General features: G+C 34.1%; 1 protein-coding gene across 1 annotated transcript; it reads right to left on the reverse strand.

Moving 5' to 3' along the window:
- Positions 1–362: 362 nt before the first annotated feature.
- On the reverse strand, positions 363–25,747 carry MS3_00001082 (uncharacterized protein). Its single transcript, XM_051208593.1, has 6 exons — positions 25,599–25,747; positions 23,441–24,169; positions 21,946–22,131; positions 20,815–20,976; positions 11,238–11,660; positions 363–733 (listed from the first exon to the last, which is right to left on the reverse strand). Exons 2-6 carry the CDS (start codon positions 24,158–24,160, stop codon positions 569–571), a joined length of 1,656 nt encoding a protein of 551 aa, XP_051070446.1. The 5' UTR covers positions 24,161–24,169; positions 25,599–25,747; the 3' UTR covers positions 363–568.
- Positions 25,748–27,800: the final 2,053 nt, after the last annotated feature.

The raw sequence follows: 27,800 nt of genomic DNA on the forward strand, positions 1-27,800 counted from the left end.
CTTCACTCATTGTATTAAATTTATACATATATATATAATTTAATATTTGAATTAATGAGTCAATTAAAGCTAGACCACATTACGGAAAACCTGAAGGCATTAGACGGCCGTTTCGTCCTAGTAAGGGACTCCTCAGCAGTGCGCATCCAAGATCCCACCCCGCGAGATTCGAACCCAGGACCTATTAGCCTCGTGAGCGAACCCTTAACCACTAGACCACTGAGCCGGCATCCTTTATTAAAATATAAAAACTCAATTATAGTAAATAGTTAATAAAACAAGAACCTCATCAACGTACAATAAAATTATTAAAATAAACAATGACATTTCTTGTTCTGTTTTGTCGTTCTTATTGACAAAACCCCAGTTATATTGAAAAATAATAATAATTTAATAATCCAATATTCAAAGATTAAATATTACAGAAAACTAATAAATAAAAATTTGTTGTTTTCTATGAATATTGATTCTTGAAAAAAGAAAAAACACTCCTTTTTGTCTTTCTCTTAATTGAATGATCATCCATGAATTATAATGATAATTTGGATTGAAACCATTAATATTTTGTTCAGTATTGTTTAATGTGTTGGTGATGATGATGATGATGGTGGTGGTGGTGAGTGTATGTTGAATCGTCATTCCAGTGATATTTGAGTTTAGATGTATGATCAATTTTATATGAATTAAGCCGATCAAAATATGAATCCCATTGTGATGGAGAATTTACATCAACCTATAGATAGATAATACAATAAATAAATATAAAATGAATTTTTTTAAAATAGAGATGTATTTCTATGGGATTATTGAACAAAAAAAGAAAATGTCCTGTATTATGTAGATGGATAACAAAACACTTGACTAACAAACTAATCTGATTTAACAGCCAAATACAAGACTCAACCTATGTTTAATCACTAACACAGAAAGATGAGAGAATAGGGACTAGGATTTATGGACTTTTAAGAGTAGCTTGAATATTCTTGATATTTTGAAATAAAGAACTGATCCCATTATCATTTAAACATCATTACATGGCATTCTATTTTATTTCTAAATATTACTCTTTACCTAAACGCTTAACCGAGATTCCTAATCTTAGCGCTGACTCATAACCCGGACTTCCAACAATGAACCTGAACTGTAATTCTAAAACATAATCCCAAACCTAATCTCTTACCATACTTCTTAACTTTAAATTTAACCCTTGTCTTTAATATTCAGTTAAACTATTAACCCTAAATTATCATCACAACCACTTTTGGTTTTTCCAAGCAATAAATTACTCATTTATATCGCTTGCATTCTGATTGGCTGAAAATGGACTAGACTTCCATTATGTCTCTCTAAGAGTCATCGAAGATCATTGGTAAAGTATTCGTGGCAATCAACTAAAATAATTTTTCATACTTTTTACTATTTCTTACCGAATTTTCACCATTTACTTAACACATGTTGGTCGATGAATGTCGGTTGGATTGAAATTATCATGGACTGGTTGCGTAAATTACAATTTCATTCATGCTTACACTGTGCTGGATATTTTCACATATCAGTGAATAAGCCCATAGTTTGGAAAATTTTGTATACCCGTTTAAGAAATAAGACAAATATATCAGGGCAGAGAATTTTCATTTTGACAGTTCGATGCATACAAATTCGCTCACCTCATCTTATAAAGCTAAGTTTATAGATCATTCATAAATCAAAAATTCTACAGAACGGTTGAGTAAAGCACTATGCAAAAATACAAAATCTAGTTTGTAACATGTAGTGATTACATAATCCATCGAATTTTTTTATAAGATAAAAGTTAATCTACCGAAAGATATACACATTATACAATTTATGTATGAAGTAAAGCTTCAGAAAACTCATTATTGATAAGTCGTGTAGGTTGAACGCTATATACGATTCCTAAGCTATTCTGGTAACCTGCAGGCTAGAATTACACAGCGACTTGAACTCCAGAAAAAAGACACAAGTATGAGAGAAAACACTTTATCCCAAGGCTCGTTCTAGTACAGAAAATCAAGGGTATTTATAGATGTTGGCGTCTGTTAAATCAACATCATATTTCAGCCAATCCGTTAACGTCATATTATGCTACCGACCAATGGTAGCACGCCACGCTGGAACTCTCGAACGTTCCATCATACTCTGATTGGTTAGGGCCCTTCGGCTCCTTTTGGGCCTCTGGAGGCTCCGTTGAAGTTCTCCGAAAACCGACTCAACACCTCCCCCGAATAAGATTTCTTTCTTAGGTCTACTTGTAGTTTGACAACTGGGTTGCGGCGGCGTCCCATTATTCTTGTCGTCTTCCCTGTCCAAGGCTTCTTTTCAGTGTTCTTGGGCATTTGTGGCATTGGTGCATCTAAGATTAAATCTAACGGGAAGGTCGGACGGTTACTTCGAGTCTGCATCGTTCTATTATCCTTATGGATTTGATTTGTGTGTCGTATACATGTCCCAAAAGTTCCTCGAACTCTGTACAGAACTCTTCCCAATTTTTGTACAACTCCCGGCTCCCATCAGTTCTTCCCGATGTAGGATTTAATGTAAGCTTTGTCGCCAACACTAAAGTTCCGGATACTTGGATCGTGACTGCACTCATTCACTAATTTGGATGGCAACGTGGCATTGAAGATGGTTCGAATACGCCTTCCGAACATGGCTTCCGCAGGAGACTTGCCGTCTGGACCATTCGGGTTCAAAGGTGGATCTGTGGGATGTTAAAACATCTCCCCAGTCGTCCCTTTGCCTCCCCCTTTCAGTAACGCTCGTTTAAATGTGTCCACAAAGCGTTCTGCTTGTCCGTTCGATTGCGGATGATAGGGCGGAGAACGAAGATATGTCATTCCATTTATGCAACAGAAATGCTTAAAGGATTCTGCGGCGAATTGCGAGCCGTTATCCGTTACTAAGGTCTCTGGTACTTCGAAACAGCTAAACAGGGTAGACAACTTGTGGATTGTTTCTGATGTTGTTCAATTTGGCATGGTATATACTTCCGGCCATTTAGTAAATGCATCTACGATAATTAGAAACATTTTTCCTTGGATTGGACCGGCAAAATCTGCGTGAAGTCTTACCCAGGGTCCTGCAGGCGTAGGCCAATACTGAGGTTCGCATTTCAAAGGATTTTTAGCGGCTTGAATGCATGATGAACAGTTACGGCATTTATTCTCGATATCTTTGTCCATTGACGGCCAATAAGCATAACTACGAGCCAAAGATTTCATTTTATCGATTCCCGGATGACCACTGTGGAAATGCTTGAGAACATTGTGACGCAATAACTTCGGAATAACAATTCGATCACCGAACATAATACACGAGTCAACAACCATTAGTGAGTCCCGTCGACGAAAATATTGCAAAAGTTCTCCGTCAAGGCGATTGTTTGGCCATTAGGTCGAGAGATAGCATTGAACTGTGCTCAATTTCTCATCACTTCCAGTGATCTTCTTGACAGTTTCAAAGGTTACTGGGAGTCCATCGATTGCATCATCCAATACGTGGTGAACTTCTTCCTCAGCTTTTATATTTGCTACAAGAGTCTCCTCTGGGGTTTTCAATTGGGAGCCTATTAATCTTGAGATTGCGTCAGCTTGACCGAAGGCGGTAGTAGACTGATACTTGATCTTGAAGTCGTAACCCAGAAGTGTGTTTCCCCAACGTTGCAGTCTGTTTGCGGTGTATACAGGTATACCTTTCTTCGACCCAAAGATGGCTAGCAATGGTTTATGGTCAGTTAATAGGGTGAACTGACGTCCAAATATCATCTTGTGAAATTTCTTGACAGCGAAGATAATCGACAATGCTTCCTTCTCGATCTGACTATAGTTACGTTCTTCTGACGTTAACGATCTAGCCGCATATGATATCGCTTTCTCGGATCTATCTGGTATAATGTGAGAAATAACTGCTCCAATGCCGTAGTTTGATGCGTCTGATGCCACTACAATGGGTAAGGATGGATCGTAATGGGTGAGCAGCAGATCCGAGACTAGCACTTTCTTGATTTCATCGAAAGCGGCTTGGCAAGTTGCAGACCAACTCCATTTTACATTCTTCACCAGGTTATTCAGGGGGGCACGTAATTAATGAAGGTTTGGAATAAAAGCTCCATAATGGCTAACTAGTCCCAAGAAGGATCGTAGTGTGGGGACATCCGTCGGTCTGGGCATAGTTTCCACTGCCTGGGTATTTTCCGGACCTGGTCTTCTTCCATCTTTGTCGATTACAAACCCAAGGTAGCGTACTTTTTGCATACAGAAGTCACATTTCTCTGGACGAAGTCGAAGTCCATATTCGGCTATTCGCGTCAGCACCTGGTCAAGCTTCTTTTCTAAGTCTACTCTATCTACTCCCATAATTATTATATCATCTAGGTAAGCTGCAGCACCTGAAACATCTTGTAGCATAGTATCCATTATTTGCTGAAATATGAATGGGGCCGTCTTGACTCCAAAGGGTAATCGACTATACCGGAATAGACCCTTGTGTGTGTTTATGGTAAGCAGGTTTTTAGACTCGTCAGCAACAGGGATTTGTAAATAAGCTTCTGATAAATCCAACTTAGCAAAAAGCTTACCTCCGTTCAGTTTAGCAAAAAGATCTTCAGGCAAGGGTAATGGATACTGATGAGTTTCTAAGGCTTCATTCAACCCGGTTGAGTAATCGGCACATAAACGAACGCTACCACTAGTCTTCTTTACTACTACTATCGGTGCGGCCCATTCTGAGAAATTCACTGGTTCAATGACACCTAGTTTCTGAAGTCGTTCTAGTTCTTGTTCAGCCACTGGTAGAGCAGCATATGGTACGGGTCTCCTAGGTCGAAAAACGGGAGTAGCTGCAGGCTTTAGAGTTAACAGTGCTTTGGCTTTCGTACATTCTCCCAATCCTTCTCTAAACACGTTTTGGTGTTCATGTATCATGGCGTTTTTCTGATTCCATTCTGGGGTGTTGTCTGTATTTACACGTCTGCAGATACTGTTGATAGACTGATCTGCTAGTCTAAGTGTTTCTATAAGGTCCAACCCCATTAAGTGTAGTGCTGGCTTCTTAGTAAGATACAATGTTGCATTTGTTGTTAACGTACCTTTAGAAACAGTGCATGGCACTTCTCCAACAATATTCAACTTCCCCCCGATGCACTGTGTGCCAGCTGTGTTGTTGGGAAGACTATGGGTCTCCCAATGTTCCTCCATGTTTCTGGGCTGATGAGAGTAATATCAGAAGCTGTGTCCAGCTGAAGGCAGGTACGGTGTTTATTAATATTCAAGGTCACATACTTTCTTTGGTGGCAACTTCGTGCTCTGTTATGTGATACCAATATCTTGTTGGTTGGAGCACTATATCTGTGTTTCTTCGAGTAGGGCTTCAAAGAATGTCGTTTATGGGTTCCTTTTCTGCAGTAGTTTTCTTTATGTCCCTTCCGATGACAATTGCTACAGCAATGTTCCTTATATGGGCAGAAACTTATAATGCCAACCCACACTAGACCAACATGGAGATGAAGGCTGATTGTCTGTGTGCGATACCTTTCTTGAGCAAGAACTGTTCTTCCCGCTTAAAGCATGAACGTATGGCAACTGGCCATTATTTTCGACCATCGAGGTGTCATGCTTTAGGTTTACCAATCTCTGACACTCTGTGGTTACTTCTTGTAGTGTCATATTCGGACATTGTTCAATTTTACTCAAAATTCTGGTTCTAATATCGGCGTCTTCGGGAGATTGTAGGCTGCACACAAACATGAGACACTTAAACTGGTCTTCTGTCATTGCTGATAGTTTGAAGCGCTCACATTCACGGTTTACTAAACCCGCATGCTTAACCCAGACATCATCACCTGCTCTTGTCATCTTGAGACATTGATAGCGAATATTAAACAAGGATGACTGCTCAGCAAAGATTTGCGACAAAATTTCAATCGTTGCATCAAAAGAAAAATCGGCGAGACTCTAATTTAGCGACAAGTCAATCAGAAGCGTTTGAGCAATGTCAAGGTCACGGAGCCAAGTTCAACACGCGATGCTAACATACGGTCGGTTCACAGCGGATTTTAGAGAGGAGGTGATTAATGAGAGGTTAAAACAGATGGGACGGCGAAACTCTAATTTAGGGACGAGCCAATGAGAAGCGTTTGAGCAATTTCAATTATTAGCCAAGCAGAAGACAGTATAAAGTAAAAATATATTACAAGAAAGTAATGAATTACAGTGGATATTCTTCTTTTACATGATTTAAAAACTTGTTGAGGTTTGATAAAGGCTCAGAAGTTCTGAATTCATAATGCGTATTGTATAGAAACTCGTCCATAGGGTTAGGGTTTGGGGTTAAAATTAGGGTTAAGGGTTAGCTTAAGGTTAGGGTTAGATTAGGGTTTAGGGCTAAGGTTAGGGTTTTGGGTTAGATTAGGGTTTAGGGTTAGGTTAAGGTTAGGGTTTAAGGTTATGGTTAGGGTTAGGGTTAGATTAAGGTTTAGGGCTAAGGTTAGGGTTTGGGGTTAGATTAGGGTTAGGTTAAGGTTAGGGTTTAGGGTCAGTGTTAGATTAGGGTTTAGGGCTAGATAAGGGTTAGGGTTAGATTAGGGTTGGGTTAAGATTAGGGTGCTAACATGCGATCGGTTTACATCGGATTTTAGAGAAGAGGTGTCTATTGACAGGCTACAACCCTAACCACTAATCCTATGGACGAGTTTCTATACAATATGCATTATGAATTCAGAGCCTCTGAACCTTCATCAAACCTTAACAAGTTTTTAAATCATGTAAAAGAAGAATATCCACTGTAATTCATTACTTACAATATATTTTCACTTTATACTAACTGTCTTCTGATTGGCTAATAATTGTCAAGGTCATTTAAGATTCGTTCAAAGGTCGTCGCTAAATTAGTCTCGCCGAAAAATCTCTTAGATTCTTTGGTAGGATGAAATTACTATAGCGTTCATGTTCCATAGTCCCAAGTTTTCTAGGAGGTATTCTGACTTTTAAAGCATCATCCAGTTTGCAAAGATCAATATAAAACAAATCACCTCTTTGCCACAATCGGCATCAGTTTGTAGAAAAAAAAGATTTGGATCGGATTTGTGTTTTAATCAACTAAGGAAAAGTATGTTTCTTACTTATTCCAGGTGTTCAATAGTAGTATGAATGTTTAAACTTACCATTCGTAGTCCATTATGTCAATTTCAAGACTCTATAGTTAAAGGCGAAACTATGCTTAACACAAGGTACTTAAAGTAAATTCGTCAATATTCTATATAGAAGATAATGGATTTAATGTTGATCACATAATAAATGTGTTAAGTTGAAAGGTTATCATAAGTATATGAATAAAGACTCACTTCATGTGCATAACGAAAAATAGGCTAAATTTTATGTCAGGTTTACTGTAATAATGATAAGAATAACAAAATGTGATTTGGTAAAGTTATACATTCACTTTTTAGGTAGTAGAAGTTAGTTAGTACAAAACCCTACTTGACTCAGCCTTCATGCTAGTTGGCAAACGTCAACAAGGCAAAACTATAATCTTGAAGGAACTGCATCTCCACTCTTTAATATTCAAGCCCACTCCACTTAGCTTCATAGTATGAGGTACACCTTACTGACGAGTGACGACTAACATGAAACCTATGTCGAGTATTTCCTGCCACCCACCTCTAACTATCTAACATTCCAGCGCAGTGTATGTGATATTGAGGCGTTCAGTTGCAATTTGAATGGAAGGCTAAATGCTTAGATAAACATGATTTTGGTCACTACTTAGTGGTCAATAAATTACAATAAGTATTATTTTTTAGAAAGCGAGAACGCAGAGTTGAGCATGTAAGATTATTGAAAATAAACGTCTATAAACCATAGTTGATGTGACCTGTTTAACTAGAAATGAAATGATTCTATCGTTGGATAAGTGAAATAAAAAGTGTGAGTATACCTTAAATTGATATAGATTACTATCTTCATGATAAATAGCGTAATCTTGTACAGATTGGTATACATGAATAAAAATAATGGATGGATTCAAAGAAATTCGCACAAAGTATATAACATTAATAAAACAATGAAACAATTTAGGTTATTAAATCCATGTCAGTTATCATACATGAATAAGTTAAAGTGTTCTTTTTTTAAAAAAAACAAAAGCCAAAATAAATCTTTTATAATTAATGTGCGTTTCGTTTCTCATGTTAATCACTATATGTACTCATATGCTCTTGTATATCGGCTCATAGATAGCAGAGGCTTTTCTAACCAACATATGAGGGTTATCAAAATAAACACATATGTTCATATACACAGACTCATTTCTCATTTATATATATCACAGAGAAAGTCAGGAATAACCAATGTATGATTATTCTTTTATCAAAAAGAACCATTGTTAGTAATAAATAAATAATATATTTGTAATATTCCAATGAGTAGAAAAATTCTGACGTTTCGCGACTTAGTGTAAGCGACTTCTTCAGAGAATAAGTAACCAAATTAAAATTAGTCCAAGTTTAATTAGTGATGCCTTCTATATTGGAGAGTCATCTCTCATAATCTTGACTCGTGCCAAAGAACATACTGGGTACACAAAGAAACCTCCTAATAATCCCATAGAACTGGATAGACATCAAATTAAATCGGCAATAGCAGTTCACGCCATTTTCAACGACCATCAAATTGATTTCAAAAATATCAAAATATTACAAAAAGGCTTTTCTAATTACAAAGAAAGGAGAGTAGCTGAAACGTTCCATATCATGCTTAATCCTACTGCACTCAATAGAAAAGAAGGCCTTACCAAACATCCTACTTGGAGTATATCTATCTGATTTTTTTACTCATCGGGATATTACAAATGTATTATTTATTTATAACAATCAACCCAACGCTCAATTTATTTGAAATTATCAAGTCGAACCTTTGTAATGATACTTACATTATTAGTGATGCTAGTTTGTAGTTGATTTTCATCATGAATCGACGTCAGCTGGGTTAATATTAATAGCAATGGCACATAAGATAGCTGTTTTTTCGTACTATGATACTCTTCAACCCTGAGGAGTTGAAATGCTACCAGGAATCGAGTTCAGGACTTATGAGGTGAATATCTAATGTTTAGTGGGAAGCCATGATTACTGGATTCCAGTAGACTTGTAAGTGAAACAGATGTAACAATAGCGTTGTATGGTTGCTATGTTATTTCGAGCATTTGATTGAATTTGGAAATATGTAATATTGAGTGCCAACTAAGTTGTCTAACAAAAGGTTGATCAACATGAAACTTGATCTTAATTTTCATTCCTAATGAGTGTATACTTCAGTAGCTCTGAGGGATCTCGTACTCTGAATTACTTCCTATCCACTTCTCCCTGGTTTTCATTAATATTCTAAATGACATACGTCTTTGAGTAATACTACTAACAAATAAAACTGTTCGCCGTAAGCCTTCCAACCAAAATGAAACTTGATAGTCTATCACCTTTGTATCCCTGATAATATTCGATCATCATTATTATTAACTACCTAATTCGTTTGAAATTATTACCATACTTTTCATTTCTGTCAACCTCTTCTATCGACTGTCATAAATTTTCAAATTTTTTTTCAAATACATTGCTGAATTTTCGGTCAGATGGTAAATCACAAAATTCAAAGTTGATTGGTTCTATGTAGATAACTATATGCTGAATTTATTAAGTAAGCAGTCGATGAATTCCTACTCACTGCCTTCTCGTGGCGAGGTGTTGTTAATGAAATTTAGAGGACGAAAAGCGAATGTCCAGCTCTTTAACCGCGTTCGTGGACACGGTGAGTCCACCTAGGGGAGTTGGAAATCCCTGATTCCAAACCAATAGTGCACACGAGCTCCACGATCCTGAGGGGATAAATAGTGTATGAACCAATCGTTGATCACCGGCTACCATGGGACTGCATCTTCTTACTTTGCTTTGCTGTCTTGTAGGTTAGACCTTTAGGTCAAAGGTTCGGGTTGTGGCCCCCTAAGAAAACTACCTGCTTCGGTTTGGGCACCCGAGCAGTATCCCAGCCCTTATATAAATTGAATGATTTATGTAGCGCATATGTATATGGTGCCTCCTTGTATCAATGTTTATGTGTTTAAATAATAATAATGAAAATTGATTATTAAGAAGATTCAATGATTTTCGCATTTGCTAACTTAAATATCAAAGGTTTAATTTAAATATTAGGTGGTTGGAGGCAGCCGGAAAAAAACCTCTGATATAAATTTTATACTAGTTGACACTCTTCTGTAAGGTATACCTACAATCTTGAGGTAGCTGATACTGATTGCAGAATTTGAACCTGTCACCCAGCCTCATAGTCTGAGACATTACAACCTACCTATTAGTCTTTTGACTGACCTCCCGTAATATCAAGGTATTTACAAATAATATATAACGGTATGATAAGGAATGTCACTTTTTTCTAGCAGTTAATCCTGACTGAATTCTATCAATCGAATTGAAATATTACTATTAGTTTAAGCTATTCGCAATTGTATGTTTTGATATTTGGTAGCTAGTAGTAGTCTGAAAAAAATAGTACTGATTTACACAAATTCGAGTTCACGTGAAAGTTTTCGGATGTTACTTACTTATTAGAGCATACATATATTATGCGAATGGTGAAACTGAATCTTGTAATCCAACACAGCATTAAATATAGCTACTCATAACTAATTTAATGATACGACTGCCTTGTAACCGGAACATCCCAGGTTAGCAACCTCGATCGCTTTACAGTACTATCCAATCTAATGTTTAGATGCTATTTTAATGATCTTTCAGTAGTTTTGCTAGTAAAACCTTTCCTCCAATTAAGTCATCAGTTCAACATCAACTCAACGATCTCATGAAGTCATTAAATCAGTAATAAGAATTAGTGATGAGTTTCTCCGTAAAATAAGAGAGTCAGCATCATGAACTGAATTCAGCTGAATCTTTAGACAGTTGTTTTATCCTAGTTTGTCACTTCTCAAAGTCGTTTACTCGTGATATACTGCTGGGGAGTCTCAAACAAGGACAAATAAGCTGGCCAGTACTTTCCTCATTTTCAACGATTACTAACAAGAATCAGTTCGTAATGCAAACTATGAAATTTAAAAATCTCGAATCTCTTGCGTTCACATAATATTAAAATGTTACGTGTACCAATGTCAGTATTTATTTTAATACAATAGGAAGTATTCAATAAACAATAACTTACAGTAGACTGATGGGATGAAATGTTTGAACAGGGTAGATCATTAGTTATTTTTCTCATGTTATCAGATTGAATATTTGTACAATTCCTGTTAGATAACTTTAAGTTATTTTGAATACAATAAGAAGGTACTGTATCATTAAATGACCCATAAATATTATATGAAACAGTATTGTTTTCTGGATAATACCTTTGTGGATAATTTATATCTCCCTGGGAAATGATAGTTTTTTGATTTTGTGTGAGAATATTTAACTGATTAGGACAATTCAGTTTTACATTTTTGCTTAATTTACATTCTGTGTTAACATCATTTTTTGATGATTGACTTAATTCAAAAATCGAATGCGATTTTGAATGTTTTCGTAAAGAACTTGGGTCTGTATACCGTTTGGTACAACCAATTACTTTGCATGCATATGGTTTCTGTAAATCAATAAAAATGTAGAAAGTAGTGTAGATCTATTTATATATGTAATGCAAAAGTTGCTAATAAGCACTTTATACAACTAATTATTCCGTATAATCTTTTGGTCATTAGGTGATTGGAGGTAGTCGGTAGGAAAATCTTAAACTTAGGTTTTGTTTTAGTTTATACTTATTAGTAAAGTGTTCCTATAATTATTAAGATTCTGGTCCAACAGAAATTATCAGTTCTAATAAGGTTCCAGAGGTGTTATAATGACGGATACAAACGAACATGAACCGTTGGCCAAGCAGGGTTCCCTGTAGACTACCTATAACCACCTTACATCTAGACACAATTTATGCAATATCGAGTCACTTAAATTACAAATCCACCAAGAGGATTCGATTAGCATTAAAGTACGCAGTGACCATTTGGCTGTAAATATTCAGCCGATAAGCAAATGTGGTAAATTTGTAAAGTCTTCCGTTTTCTCTTTGTTGGTATTTAGACTAGATTTGATCCTATTCACTAAAATACAGTAAAATTCTTTAATAATAACAGTATCGAAGCGTCAAGCCCAAGTGTACATGTCACCAAGAGACTGATTAAAATTCAGTCCTGAATATAATCATCCCTTGAGAATAATAGATATCATACCTGTCGTGTAAGTTAATACCCACCAAAACTCAAAGGGTTAGTGGATACTGAATTGGGATTAGAAGTAAAACGTACCGGGTTCACGTTCTAGTGGTAACATTACTGGAACTTAGGTACCTCTAATTAACAAGTCCCAAATAGGACAACACACACCTCTTGGATTACACTGTTGATCACAATTCAAAAAGTCCAATGGAAGAAGCTATAACAACGACACTAATTTTATTTGGAAATTGAACAATAGCGAATGTAATTCAGATGTTAAATTATTAGAAAGCAACCAAATATATGATTGATTTATTCTGTATGAAAATCATTGATAGCAAGTGCTTATAAACGAAATTATCTGTCATTAAAAGATTATTTCTCCCAATACACATACGTTCTTTTTATAATGAGGGCAATAATTTTTATGAATCTATCTCAAGTACAGAATTTGTAAACTTGAGGATTACTTTCTTTTATAGGATAAATAATTCTCAGTAGTATTTGTCCGCAAATTCACACTAGATAAAAACCATAATCTTAGTCTCTTGAGGTAAACTCAGTCATTTGAAGCTAGTGGGTTAAAGTCCACTGGTCGTTACTTTCAAGTTCAAATAAATCACGATCTTGTACAATTATCATCAACTATTATCACTGGGTTAAAATTAATAACGAAGTCGGATCCACATGATATTATTTATAAGAACTTTATTACTGTTATGACAACTAGGTAAAGCAGAGCAGTTTCGACTTTATTTCTGAATTATTTCTAATGAAATTTAAGTAGCAAACTCATTTCGTGTTCGAACACTTAATACCTTTTTCGATCATGATACAAGCTCACACATAATCAAATGTACAAAACTGATCAGTACGAATTCTTAAACCTAGGCTTCATAATAATTAACACTACCCGACAAGATATATCTAAAATCCTGACAGAACGTATACTTCTTGTGTGAGATGATACTTTATCAATTGGTATCATAATCAGATACCTCACTAATGAGCTTTGTGGTCCTAAACTGATTTCTGACAGAAATTAAATGTTTGTCCACTGATAAAATAACTCCATCAAGTTGTCAATATTGTTAGAATAGTAGATAAACTACATCTAATGCATCATCTCTAGATCCAAAACTATGTCAAATCAATCAGATTAGTGACCATATAGGAATGTGGTTGACTAAAGTCAACACATTATTGATTCGTAACAAGTGACTAATTGATATAGGCACAATTAGTCAGCTGGTATGAAAGAAATACCGTTGTGTACCATTGAAAATAAGCATGTTTTTTTACTAGTTACATTGATTGCCATCATCACATATGATGAAGACATTTATGATTCCTTCATTTATAGAAATTATGTAAAACTGTACACAAATGTAACATTTATATTCATCATAATCACATTTTTTCTTGTGAAATTCAATAGTACTTTTAACAGTATTATTACTACTATTAGTACAGTTCAATTGATGATTACAAAACTGTGATTTACTCATTTGCGTTTCTACCAGTCCTTCATAATTCATCTCTAACATAGTAATAATTAATTCAGAATAGTCAAATTAATAATTATTTTTACTATAGGCTATTAATCGTGATTATAGAATTTTGCGTATTGATTTTAGTTAGTTAAACATTAAGAACCAGGAAGCACTTGACAACTGCTTCGTCCTGGTATGGATTAATTAGCAGTACACATCCACGACCCGGCCATTGATGATCGTGTGGTGTGTGTTACTAATGTCGACAGATATAGGCAGTGTGTATCATCAATCAGAAGTGAAAGATGTGGTGGCAGAATATTAAGAAGATCGAAGAAAAGAGAACGAGAACAGAATGATTGGTGTGGAAATGAAGGGATAATAAAGTCTGAGACATTTTGCAAATGAAGAATTTATTGTATGGTTCTCAGATTTTACTAAGACATACTGTAATGTTTCATTAGAACGCACTCTATTGTCTTCAATTGTGTTCTCGTTCACTATAACCGAATTTAGGACCTTTAGCCCCCAATGTGAGCGCTTAACCTGTAGATCATTGGGCCGGAATCCGGTAGTGAAGATGTCCAACTTCAATACATTTAATCATGTGGGGTCTGAGATGGTTATCCATCGCAAACAATAAAAGATGATCACTCAATATCGCGAAATGACTGGAGTTGAACATGTCTAATATTCGGCGTTAGATTAGTTACTCAGTTGAAGATCTTGAGTTTGGTGCGTACTGTTGAGGAATCCCAAACCAGGAATAAACAGTTGTCGAGTACCTCCTGCTTTTTGTTGGTTGTCTGACTGAGATCACATGATCTGACCTATAAATACATCTTCGTCTTACAGGAGGTTAATCGATGCCTTCAATAGCTCAGTGGTTACATCTCTGACTGAGAGACAAGGGATCAAACCCGCCGAGGAGCATAAGTTTCCTCGAGATTACTGAAGCACTTTGGTGAAAAATGCCAAATAGCATAGGACATAGTTTTAGAGTTTTCTGTCGACTGCCTCCGATCATAGCTTTACAATTAATGTCTCAAGAAAAATGTATAATAAATTAGTCAAATTATACATAAAAGACTTTATTACTTCATTTGTATAATTTCTCTTATGCATTTCCTTATTGTAGATACTTAGAATACTCGTTTATTGATAATTCTGTTGTTGTGAAAATTATTGTTTTCTCTAGGGGATACAAATGTCCAGAAATGTTTTTCTGTCTCTCAGCAGTCTATAGTACCTTTAGGATCAAGGGGTTATATCAATACTTTTATGATTTTAATTTAATTTGAATCGTAAAATTAAGGAGTAACATTTTTTTCGTAGAAAAAAGTTATTGATTATCTCAAACTATTCTAGTCTTTAAATAAATTTTCATTAAATCAATTAAGTGTTAATCAATATTGTCAAGCGAGCTTTCAGACCATTCCATGGATCTTGCTTAAATTCTTGAGAGCTTACAGAATTTTATTGATCACAGTCCTGTCATCGTTCAACTTGTAAAGTTTACTAGTCAAGTGCTAAAGTTGATTTCTTCTAACAAGTACTGTTGTTTGATAATATTATCTCTTTTCATTTTTCTCTACTATAATATTTAAATATAAAGTATTGAAATAAGATGGTGATTGGAGGTAGTTAACAGGACTTGACATACATGACATCGATTATCACCCAGTGATCAATCAAATGTAAATAAAGTATTGACACTAGGAAATATATTTGGTTGTGAAGAACTAGGTAAATCGCCTCATATTGTTATCATATAAAATCTACTTTTAAATAAACATATTCTGCTTAATTAACAATCGGAAATAATAAAAAGTTATGATATCCTAGAAATACTTCTATATTTTCTTTAACTAAGTAGCCCAATCTAACAAAATATTAAGTTCTTTGTATATATAATTATGCTAGAAAATTTCGAATGAAACATAATTCATTACCATTTTATTAAATATTTCTTCATCAACCATAAATAGCTTAAAGTTATGATTTATTAGATAACTGAATAGTAATAACATCCAGGACCTTATCGAGACTCGTCGGTCGGGTTTGACTGTTTCTTATTGTTGATATGATGAGAGTAGGACTCGAACACTACCACTTTCTTCAAATGCCCAACGCGTTACCCACAGAACTACCGAGTCTAGAAAGTCAGTAAGGGTTTGCAATTTCGGACACACCTGGTTGATGAGTCCCAAGCGGGACGAAAGGCACATCATGGATTCCACTGCAAACTATATACCAGATATGCTAGTGTGTGACTTAAGGCTATATCAAATATGGCTAACGTGATTAATTGATTCCAGTTTTGAATATTTATACATAAGTGAGAAATTACATATACTTACTATTTATTTATTTGAACACATAAATATTGGCACAAGGGGGAACCAGATATATATGCGCCACACAATAACAATGAGAATGGGACGAGAAAAAGAATTTGAGGTGCGTATAAGGAAAAAATGTTAACAATAACGACCACAGATTAGTGTATGGTAGTGTAATAATAATGGTAAGAATAATGGGGAAACGGAAAAATACAACCCGAAGAAATCTTTCGGTTAAGGAAGATACAACCACTTTTTATGAAGAAGGTAAAAGAAAGTTACAGCAGGATCACCACTAGCTTCTATTCTGAGCCATATCTGATAACATCTATAGCCACTGTGTTACATCATCTCTCGGACCTCAACCAGAGAATCAAGAAGGACCAACAGAAGCCAGCCCTTTCCAGCTTTCTTTCATATCACGACACCATGTAATACACTGACCACTTCTCCGCCTTTTACAACCAGTCCCAGAGTCGGCAAATAATGCACAACGAGGAATTCTCTGGGACGACATTCGTAGAACATGTCCAAGCCACTGAAGTCAGTGTTTCAAGATGGTGACACCAATCGGATTATTGTCACTGGGCCCGAACACACGATGCCGAACCTCTGCATTACCAACATGGTGCTACCACTGGATTTCAGCAATCCTTCGGATACAACGATGATCAAACACAGAGAGTCGTCTAACATCCTCAACTCGGAGAGGCCAGGTTTCACAAGCATAGAGCAAAACTGCTCTCACCGACGCATTGTAGATCCGAACTTTTACAGTCAGACTAGCACCATGGAGGCGCCAAAAATGTACCGGATTTGCATGAATTGCTCTGGTTTTCACTATACGTGCATTGATCTCATCACTCACGCCACCACCAGCACTTATGCAGCTACCTAGATACACGAACTTCTCGACTACTTCTATCTGCTCACCATCCAGGGTGAGTACAGGATTGGAATCCTGCCAGTCCTGTAGAAGTACTTTGCACTTCGAAGGTGCAAAGCACATACCATACCTACGGACACTGATTGCCAACTGATTAAGTGCGGATTGCATGCCTTGGGCATTATCGCACAGTAAGACATTATCGTCCGCATACTCAAGGTCGAGAAGTCTTTCTCCAGGAAGCAGATCCACACTGCCATTATTTACATCCGTCAGAACTGTTTCCAGAATGTTATCGATGGCAAAGTCGAAGAAGAACGATGAAATTGGGTGACCCTATCTAACCCCACTGCTTGAAATGGAACAATGAAGAGAGGTGGTTGTATGCCCTCACTCTACCTGAAGTGTTTGAATATAGAGCTTTTAGGACGTTAATAAACTTGTCAGACACACATTTCTTCAATAGATAATCCCAGAGTGTGCCTGAGAAGTTTATCAACATCCTATTATTACGCCACTTGTCCACCCTCTCGCGCACGCTTACTTTTCAACTTATACATATACTTACTACAAAAGTCTTAGGTCGAAAAGAAATGGTAAGAATGTCAAATTTTACTTAATACAGTTGAAAAATAAAGTTTGTAAAAATTAAAATCAAAGCCGTGTACTGTGAAAACTCTGCGTAATAGTAATAATAATAATAATACAAAACGTTTGATTATCATCATAGTTACTTGATAAACCAGCTTTTTTAATGAAAGTAACCTTTTGTGGATTTATGACACTCATGTACTTAATTATTGTTAACTAGTCATGACTGGTAGAGTTCAACTAAGTCAAATATAGGATGGTTATCGCCAACGGTACTAATTGATGGTTATGCTATATAGATAATAAGTATAAGTAAGAAAAATATACCACTGGATAAGAATGCAATACTTTAAAGATAATGCAATTGCTATGAAGACTGAAAGTTTAAATTTTGACCATATCGTAGAATTATCAGCAAATACTGTCAAACAATTTCAAAACACATTCGTACCTGATATTTGATGTTATTCCTGCTGATATAAGTTCGTGTTAATGTAAGGAATTATTTGAATTCATATTTAAATATTGTACCTGATTAGTGAGAAGATAACATATTATTCACTTGTTAAATAAGTATTAGAATAAAACACTGATTTCACTCTCTTTAACGCTTCCTAATTAGTTGAAACTGTAATCAGATACATTAATAGCTTGATTAACTTCTTAATTCTCAAGACCACTTCTCTAGTGAACAATAAACAAGTAGAAATGACAAAATGCGGTCGGGTAATTGAATATAAAGATCATTTGTATTAATAATAATAATAATAATATATGTAGATTTCAATAGTTGAGATCATGAGTCAATTAAAGCTGGACCACCATGGAAGTACTGAACGGCCGTTTCATCCTAGTATGGGACTCCTCAGCAGTGCGCATCCACGATCCCACCTCGCGAGATTCCAACCCAGGACCTAACAATCTCACACGCGAGCGCTTAACCACTAGATCACTGAGCCGGCATCCACGATCTCATGGTCTCAACTATTAAAATTACTATAATATCCACACAAAAAACCCTTTTGATATATGTAGATACCAATTAATAATTTAGACCGGTTATTAGACAAGAAATGCACACCTGTGCAGTATGTTGAGGATTCTTTCAGAAATGAATGGAAATGATGAAAGAAAAGTATAATATTTCCTGTAAAAAGAATTTTGTTTCAATGATTTCTCAGTAAAAAGAAGAAAACTGTCGTTGTTACTCTAAAATATAAACAGTTTTATCTTATTATTAAGAATGTAAAATGAAACTTTATTTTCACAATAGAATTAACTGACTTTGTAGAAATAAATATTTAAATTGTGAATCAAGATTGAATTTATCAATTTCTATCGTTATATATTACTCAAAGATGGATAGTGGCTAGCAGTGGAATCCAGTTTGACGCGCATTCCGTCTTATTTGGGACTAATCAATTGCAGTCCTAGACACCGATGGGAAGATACAAGTAAAACAATACCAAGTGAATTTGGATGTTATATATTATGTTTCAAATAATTATTGTAGACGGTTACTAAGTTCGAGTTCGATTGTGGACAGTATTGCTGCTATTTAGACAAGTTATTTTAACAAGTCCCATCACTGAATGAAGGTGTATTCTCTAGAAAATCATTCAAAATATCTTCTATTTGTATCCTATACAACTATAATATAACAATCATATTTTGTAATTAATGTTTTAATTAAAAATGTCATTATTTATTATATTCCTTTTGATTAATAATAATAATAATAGTAATAATAATAATATAAACAAATAAATCAACCTGAACATGTGTTCATCATTAAATAGAGTCAATTATGATTAATGATACAAATGAAATCATGTATAATTATAATGATTATTACTATTATTATTATTATTATTAATATTTTCTGTTTTTTTTCTTTGTTAATGAAACAATCAAAAGCGGCGTCAACTTTTTTTCACAAAATAAAACAAAATACCATTATATGTGAATGGATAGAGAGAAAAGAAAAAGTATTTGACATAAGGTGTACATTAATAGGAATAAATTAATCACAATATAACTTATAACAAACATTCTCACTTGTGATGATTTGTCTACGGCTAGTTATCTTCTCATTCTATGTTAATATAAGTTGAATGGATTGACTTACATAATTAACATTTAAAGCTTTATTTATTTCAGCTTTTTTTCAATAGGAAAAAGTAAACTATAAAAATACTAAGACTCATTGTTCTTTTAAATATTCACCAATTGTATTGCTTTGCAATGATTTATTTCTATAAACTATAGTTTATTTAGGCAATCTTATTAGTATCACTCAAAAGTATTTTATAATTTACGTCATCAATTGATTATGGCTAGACAATCATTGGAAGAAAATAGGCGTTGAAAAGAAATTTTATTTCAGTATAGGATGTGCCAACAATGAGCATACATAACATTACCTAGTATCGAACCATAGAGCAACAGGCCTCCTGACAAGCTTGTTACTTTTAAAACTTTCAGTTACCGTCCAATTTCAGTTATGTCATGATATAGTGCACTTATTATCTTAAGTCAGTGATCAATAAGTGCCTCATTCCTGATGCTCTAATGGAAAGCCGCGACTAGTGAATTTCGAAAATGTCAGGAATATATAAGCAACCCAAAGATGGGATTGAATGATAGTCACACAATATTGTTAAATTACTCAAACCATTCAGTAATCTGGTGAATATGACCCCAAGTCAGTATCTAAAGACCCCGAGTTCTATCCATGAAGGGATTCGTTAGTGCACGCAACCATAGAGTTTTACACCAGGATGAAACAAATGTTCAGTATTTTATGGTTTTCAATGATTGTTTGGCTACAGTCAATCATTGAAATAAACCATGAAATTTGACTATCTTCACCAAACATCCTACGCTAGAAATAAGCTTGAGTACTAAGGCGTACGGTTTAAATAGACAAGAATAATGTTTTCTTAGAACTCTTTCATTAATAAGATATCATTCTTGTGTTTACTGTAATAAAATATCTACTACTACGACTACTACCCATACGGTTACTACTTTTGAAAATCTAACATTTTCCTTGATCATTTCTTCGTACTGTAGCAATATAATGTTGCAATACTAACCAATAATTGTTTTTTTGAAGTTTTGCGCTGTATATGACCGGATAACTCATTTAATTGGTGCTTGACATTACTAATAAAATTAACATTTCTCATTAGAGAATTTATAAATATAAACTTACAGTGTGTATATGTGTACGTTGATGTTTCGCTCTATCGGAACTATTTGAAAATGTACGATCACAACCGTCTTGTTGACAAATAAATGGTCTTTCACCAGTATGTGAACGTATATGAATTTTTAAATTTTCCAGACGAGAAAACGCTTTGACACAACCAGGGTACTTTAAAGGTAGATAAAAATATAATAAATCAAATCAAATTTATAAAATTTAGACAAAGATATTCTTTATATGGATTTGTATTTTTGAGCTATCAAATGTTAATGCTGCTTTCTATTAGTCTCTGACCTGAATATGTGACCCCTGAGCAGAGGCTTCAATATTGTCTTTAGTCACACGTTTTTATTATCTTATTTATTTTTTTGCAGTGGAACTTAGGTCTAGTGTTTCACTTCATTTTTTAAACTCATCAGCTTGATGCACCTTCATCTCTATGTTCATGCTTAGGCTTGAACTACAAGCAATCGGTATTGAGTTTCAATCTCATAATGAATATCAATTATTTATGGATAAATATTGTTTTGAATAAATGTTATTATTGATTTAGTGGATAACAGTTAAACGTGATAATCTGGTCTTAATCTAGACAGCCAATAATTAACTTAAAAAGCTCATAGAGTATGATCATATCAGTTTTGAATGACTGAAAATTGTTATACAAACAATATTATGGTGGAGCTTTTCAACAGAGCGCATCCATAACTTTGTGCACTACTTAGGAGTTCCATATTAGGACGAAACATCCATTCAATGCTTCTAGGTTCTCAGTGGCTGCTAACATAAATCGTTTCGGGATTTAAATGAAATTCGAAAATCTTCACAGCCCCATACTGATAACTGTAATGTTTGAAGAGACATATAATAGAATGCTGTCTAAATCTGAATGTCAAAACAGTGAAACACAGATATATACGGTTTAGAGCTTCACATAGAACATAATATGCTCCTAAACTCTACTGCAAGATGATGTCAAATATTTGGTTGCAATATAAATAATTAAAATACTCAGTTCTGGAAACATCAGAATATCACTTAAAACAATCATGTTGTATAAAAAGACCTGCATCTGTAAACGTAAGTTATATTATTAGGTAGAATAATAATCAGATGAAATATAGTAATCTGACTTACCGTGCACTTATTTGGTCGATCACCGCTATGAATACGTAGATGAACAATTAATTTGTAACGCGCATTGAATGGTTTCAATTGACGTCGACAACCTTCCCAATAACAGTAATATTCTTTATTCGATATATGTGAAGTAACGTGTGATGATTCAATATGATTTACAAATGATTTATGATCGGTAAATGTCTATTCGATAGAGTTGATATATTTGATTAAAATAGCGTGAAAAAACGAAGAGAGTTGAGTTTTAACAGTACATTTTGAAAGCATATAGATTTTCGTACTTATAATAAAAATATAATAATATCAGGAGTCAGTTTTGTGGAGACTTTAGTGATTTTATAGTTGAGTTCATGAGTCACTTAAAGCTAGACAACCATGAAAAACCTGTAAGCACTGGACGGCCATTTCGTTTTAGTATGGGACTCCTCAGCCGTGCTCATCCACGATTCCAGTGGCGCAATTTTGTGGATTGGTTGAACTTAGACATTAACACCATTGGATGCCGGCTCAGTGGTCTAGAGTGTAAGCGTTCGCGTGCGAGACCGGTAGGTTTTAGGTTCGGATTCCTCGGTCTGGATCGTGGAGTCTCATACGGCCTTCCAACGCTTCCAGGTTTTCCATGGTGGTCTAGCTTTAATTGACTCATGAACTCAACTATAAAATTAATAAAAATATAGGTTGTATTACAGTACTCATTTAAGGAGCCAATATACCAACTGAGATCAATCATTTCGCTAAGCTGAGTTAATTAGCCTAACTTTCATAATTCATAAATCAGTCAATAATACATCATTAAATCCAGAAAACAGTAAAAGATTTGAATCACTACATAATTTGATTTGAACAAAAATGTATTCCACATCGCTTTTAGCTTTCGGAGCACTATCTAACCGGTTAATTGGACAAGCATCAGTCCACTTATAGATAAGAACAAATCCTTGCTATCATAAGGGTTTCCATGGAAACTGGTCGACTTTTAAGATCTCTGACATCACTGATTGGATTAAACTGTAAATAAGCGAGAACTAGACAACTATTACATTCAAAAAAAGATATTTTAACGTGACCTATCAACGACCCTAACAAATGATCTAACACAGTGCCAATATCTTTTTACAACAGTTTCTTTTTTTATTTATACCATTTAGTTGGTATCTTATGGTTTTAATTTGAGTCATTTCGTGATATCGGTTGGAAATTACTCAACGACTTCAGTGACACGAATCTATCACCGAACTGAATATTACAGTTCCAGTTACAGATAGGGTTATGGGTGAGGACTGCTGTTGAGTCTCATACAAGGATGAAAATTTTATTCAAATATTCCTGGTTTTCAGTGGTTGTCTCTCGAAAAGCAGTAATTGCCACGAATTTTCTTGAAGAAATCTGATTCAATAAACGTTTAAATTTCAGTGTTGAACAAAATCACTAGACAAAAATAAATTCCTATAAGAAACCTAGCGAAAATTAATCGAATCACATAATCGCTTACCAAGCGACATGATTTCCATTGACATATTAAAGTCTTTGTTCCAACCACACTAATTCCTTCCTCATTTAACTCCATACTTATCTGTTTTACATCTTTAGAATTATCACATTTGTCAGAATTGAAATAATCTGGAATTTGCTTATATTTATACATTTCATTAGTGGTTTGATCACAGAGATAATTTTGTATAGAATATTGTTGGTAATTTGAAGTAGAGTGATAGTATTTCAAACAAGTAGGTATAGCTTTTAGATCTGTATAATCATCCTGAAGTTTTGTGTAATTATTATTTTCATTACCAAGATTACTATTATTATTATTAATAATACATAAAGAACAAGAGCCATAGAGCTTATCTGCAAATGATACGCGTCCTTTGTTTATTGATTGAGAATTTATTGATTCCGATAGAGATGTAGATGTTAATGAATAATAATGAGGATATTTCTCAATGTAGTAGTCCTGATAGTTTTCAACACTGCATAATTGATCCAGCATTTCATACTCTTGACTTGTTGAATTTATATTATGTTGTTTTTGATTATGTAAAAACATTTTTGATTCATTCTGAACAACTTCACTTTGAAACGGGTAAACTATTTTTTCAAGAAACTTCATATTTGATAAAGTATAGCAAGGAAAGTAATCTGTATTATTTTCAATAAATAAATCTGACTGATTTTGTTCATTACTGTATTTCGAAGGGGTAGACCAATTCATATTTATAACCTTCAATGAATTTAATGAGGTGAAATTTAAAACTATGAAATATACTTAGAAACAAAAACCGATTTACTACTAATCTGGAAATCTACACTGTTGTACTGTACACCTTTATTACGTAACGGTATTGCACGTGATGACAGTTACGATTCATTTGTTTATAACTGTGACGTTATATGATTGAGGTGAATTTCATTAGTTAGTATATTTCAGTTCTTATTTAACATACAATATATAATACATAACAACTTTAGTACCATGAGTTCGTATCGATCGTCAGTTCAATATGGAATAAGTGCATTAATAATTTTTCAATTATATTTCAAATATGTTGACTGTACCGACTTGATACAGATATGTAATGATTAAACTTAAACCATTGGTTACTGTTGTAATTTAATAATTGAATTCGTTAGTCAATCCAAGCTAGGCGACCATGTAAGCACTGGACGACTGTTTCATTATAGTATGAGACTCCTCAGCAGTACGTATCCACGATCCCGTTTGGCGAGATCCAAACCCAGGATCTAATGTTTTGTACACTTCAGATTGTATTTAAATTTTTAAAAAATCTCAAAAATCTACTTAAATAAAATTAAGCGTAAATTTGTTATTAGTTAAAAATGAAAGCATCAAAACTATGAATCAATCTTGTGTTCCACTAAATTCACTAAAATTCAATTACAAACTATTTTTATTGATTGTGTCAGCTATAATTTGAGACCATTTCCTATGAAGATCTCAAATTATCTAGTGTTCTCTTCCAGTATTTTAGCAATTAGTAATTTTAATGAATCAAAAACTCTTAGTAATCTTTTATCCAATCAATATTACCCTATTGATTTTTATCTGATTGGTCCCTTTCACTTTGAGGTTGGTATTTATATTATGTTCCAGGGTCACAGTTGTTGTATTAAAGCCTCGATTTTTTGGAATATCAAAGTGTTTCTGAATTCCTGTCTCCTTTCTACAATCCTTTCGAAGATAAATAGTGTTGAAGTGTTTTGGCAATCAGCTGTTGAGGTCTCGTATCAGAAAGATACCTTCCAATCGTTAATAATTTGTCGTACAACTCGAATGTCTAGAGATATGTCAATCAAACCATAACATCATGATAGTGTGTTCGATTGTAGGTAAGATATGGGAAGGGGTTATTAAATCAAATTTTTTAGTTATCCATTGTTATCTAATTTTCAATGGCTCTTCGCGTTTGTGTTAGCCAATGAAGAAAATTAGTTTCACCAATTCTATTTGGTCAGTATTATAATATTTTCAATAGTATTCCGCACAGGATGCACAAATACCAACTAAGACTGATGAAATTTCAAATTGAATTATTTTTAAACTACATTTGATCCAAACTAAAAAAGGTGTTGATATTTTTTATTACCATATTGTTGATTACAAAAGAGAATGAATATCAAAGTTAACTTACGTGTAATTAATCTCCATATTAACAAAATACTTCAATATAAACCAGGAAAAATTGTTTCCTTATAAAATAATACCTATTTCTTTTCTGTTACTCATCATTAGTTCTAGTTCATGTCACTTCCTACCAACAATATATAAACTCAATTTACTGCCATCATTTGTTTTTGTTCTGTGCATTAAGAAAAAAATAAAGAAATTAATGATTATAAATTACTCTATCTTTTCTCTATTCTATGTGTGTAATAAATACCCCCTTTACATAGTGCAGTACATAAATGCGTATGTTTGATTGGTGTATAGAATTTAATTTTGTAAACTCATTAATAAATGTTAATTATATGAGAAATAATTTGATGTAGAAATAAGATGGAATGGCAACAACAACAACAAAAACAAAAACACGTTATTTTCTACATGATTTACAAAGAATAAAATTTCTAATTTTTGTTTCATTCTGGCAAATATTAATAAACATGAAAATATTTGTTGTAACTTTTTAGTTTATAATTGAATTTACTCTCATAGAAAGGCTGAATTAGAGATAGGGAGTAGTCATATCGGTAATAACAGAAGGGGTTTTAATGGATATTATAATAATTTTAATAGTTGAGATCATGTGTCAAATGAAGCTAGACCAACATCGAAAAACCGGAAGCACTAGACGGCCGTTTTGTCCGATTGCGGGACTCCTCGGCAGTGCGCATCCGCCATCCCGTCTCATGAGATTACAACCCAGGATTTGTCGGTCTCGCGTGCAAATACTTGATCTCTACACCATTGAGTCAGCATCCAACGGTGTCAATGTCTAACTTCAACTAATCTACGAAATCGAGCAACACATCCACCATTGCCTTCAATGAGTTACTATCTCACAAATCCCCTGGTCGCTGCTTCTCACTAGAACTCCAGGAAATACCTTTTCAAGCCAGTCACTAGTGAGCATATGTTGATTAGTACCAAAAGAGGTAATAATTGAAACCAATTATCATCAACGCTCATAATTATTAACTTATCAAACTCTATATGAATAGGATATGTCGCCAATTTTATCTTGGAAAAATCTTGATATGGAAAGAAGTGTTGCAATTCATTATGTACAAGATATGATCTTTTGTATAAGAAACAAATAAGAGATGATCATCAATGAATCACTAAAATCAGATTGTCAAACAATACAATTGATCTTTTTTACAAAAAGTATATCTAACTGTCAATATAGAACACACAAAAGCAGTTATTGTCAAAATAGCTATTATTATTTGTAAAGTTTCATGATATTCAACCATGGAATTATAGTTAGCTAACAGATGGTCACTCGATAAATGTATGTTTCAGTTCTCATCTGACAATATGTAAGGTCAAGATGTATGAATAACTGAGGAGTCTTGACCAAGTAAATGTGTATTACTCCAGAGTCCTGTACTAGAATGAATCAGATGCTAAATATCTCTTGGCATTTGGTAACTGTCTAACGATAATCAGTCTGTGATGTGAAACTACAAATTTAGTGGTCTCTATATTATTATTTCATTCATTAAAACCGTGGATAACACAGATTAAAATGATTTATCGTATAGACGAAATCAACTATATAAAAGCGTAAATACTGACGCATCAATGCCGTAACATGAAAATATTTGTTATAACATGGCAATAAAATGTTGTGTATACCATAATAGAAGTGCTATTTTATGAATAATATACATTGTGCAACTTATCACCTCAATTGATATGAATAATGTGGTTAAATGACAATTGATTATATAAACTGAATTATTGATGCAATTAGCCATTTTTCCTAATGGACAACTAGCTAATCAGGAAATAATATCCATTTTTATCTAAAATAATTTACAGAACTGTTATATCCCGACGAGAATTATGAATGGTAACTGTTGAGAACTATTTATGGACCAATACAATACATATATTTTTATTGTATAATTGTTAAGCAACTAAACTATGCATATTCATGTTTATCTTATTATAAGCTTTATTTTGACTCATAGATTATTATTATACGATTTACCATTCTCAAGTTATGCCCAGTCAATTAATTACAGTCTTCCACGTTCACAGACACTTTTGGCTGGATCTTGTACGAATGTTATTTTCTATTTTATGGTACGATGTGATCTGTTTAGTTTGTATATAAACCCAGTATGTTTGAAATATATGATTCATATCGTGGGGGCTGAGAGTG

This window comes from Schistosoma haematobium, chromosome ZW, assembly GCF_000699445.3.
Source record: "Schistosoma haematobium chromosome ZW, whole genome shotgun sequence".
Taxonomy (NCBI): Eukaryota; Metazoa; Platyhelminthes; class Trematoda; order Strigeidida; family Schistosomatidae; genus Schistosoma; species Schistosoma haematobium.